Raw genomic sequence first — 1,369 nt, forward strand, 5'->3', positions numbered from 1 at the left:
GGGGGAGAGGGTGTCAACTTCAATTTTTTAATACGCGAAAGTAATTACAGAAAAGTAATACTCTTCAATTAGATTTTTTAAAAATTGTATTTTGTAATCGTTCTTTGCTCATTCACAAAGTTAATTTGCTTGTCAAATTGATTGATTTAAAGCTAACAGATACAATGAAGAAGAAAAGAAAAATGACTTTTAAAAAGAAAAAGAAAATAAATGAAAAACAAAGCAAGAAATAATTTATCAAACAAAAAACCCCCCACGAAACAAGGCACACATTGTTATTTGTTCCTTTTTATAGAGAAAAGAGAAAAGGAGGTATAAAACGAACAAACATGAGAAGAACAACGAAATAAAGAGGCATAGATCTAATATAAACGAACTCACGAAATGCAGTGAAAGAAAGTAAAAAACAAACAAACAACAGAAAAACAAGCAAACAAACAAATCAAACAATCAAACAAACAAACAAACAAATCAAACAATCAAACAAACAAACAAACAAACAAATCAAACAATCAAACAAACAAACAAACAAACAAATCAGACGGACAAACAAACAAACAAATCAAACAATCAAACAATCAAACAACAAACAAACAAACCAAACAACCAACCAAACAAACAAACAAACAAATCAGACGAACAAACAAACAAACAGTCAAACAAACAAAGAAAAACAAACAATAAAAAGCACAAAAACAAGCACACCAAAAACCCAAACAAACACACCAACGTACTCACCGGCAATGGGCGGCGCCACAAAGTAGCCCAGCCCGGCACAGACCATCTCAATACCGAAGGCCATGGCGAGATCCCTGATCCCCACACACCGGATTGTGATGGATGTGAGTACACTGTACACGGACCCATAGTACGTAGCCACACACAGGATGACCAGTGTCACCGACAGGTAACCGGTACCAACCACAGGAAGCAGCATCACGGCCAGCCCGCCTGCAGGCAGAGGGGAGAGGTGGGCAAAATCCGGATAATCATAAAGGATAACCGGATAATTCTCAATGAAACATTATCCGAACCGGATAATTCTCAATGAAACATTATCCGAATTCAGACTCTTTCCTGACCCGTTTGCCAAAAGTGGGTGCACACATTTGTTAAAGTAGTACTAACCTGTTTGCCGAAACGGTTCACATCATATTATTATTTGCATGGGGTGATATTATGAGCGCCAGAAGATTAGAGGTGTTACGAGAGTGTAACAAACATAAAAAAGAAGAAGGGGAGATAAGGACGAGAGATGTTTGATAGGAAAGAAGAAGCAATCACACCAGAGCACCCGCCAACCACCCACTTTTGTTTGTTTGTTTTATTATTCGCGGAGCAGAATTGCACAATAATAATAATAAAATAA

The 1,369-nt window shown here is 37.0% G+C and overlaps 1 protein-coding gene across 1 annotated transcript in view; it reads right to left on the reverse strand.

The window, feature by feature from the left end:
- LOC101849837 overlaps nucleotides 1-1,369 on the reverse strand; it is a gene marked incomplete at its 5' end in the record, with an annotated part of 19,396 nt that overhangs the window by 6,304 nt on the left and 11,723 nt on the right. Inside the window, 1 exon segment of the mRNA XM_005096345.3 lies at nucleotides 739-951. Within this exon segment, the coding sequence (XP_005096402.1) occupies nucleotides 739-951 (213 nt within the window).

The sequence above is a fragment of the Aplysia californica genome, unplaced genomic scaffold (assembly GCF_000002075.1).
Source record: "Aplysia californica isolate F4 #8 unplaced genomic scaffold, AplCal3.0 scaffold00127, whole genome shotgun sequence".
NCBI lineage: Eukaryota > Metazoa > Mollusca > Gastropoda > Aplysiida > Aplysiidae > Aplysia > Aplysia californica.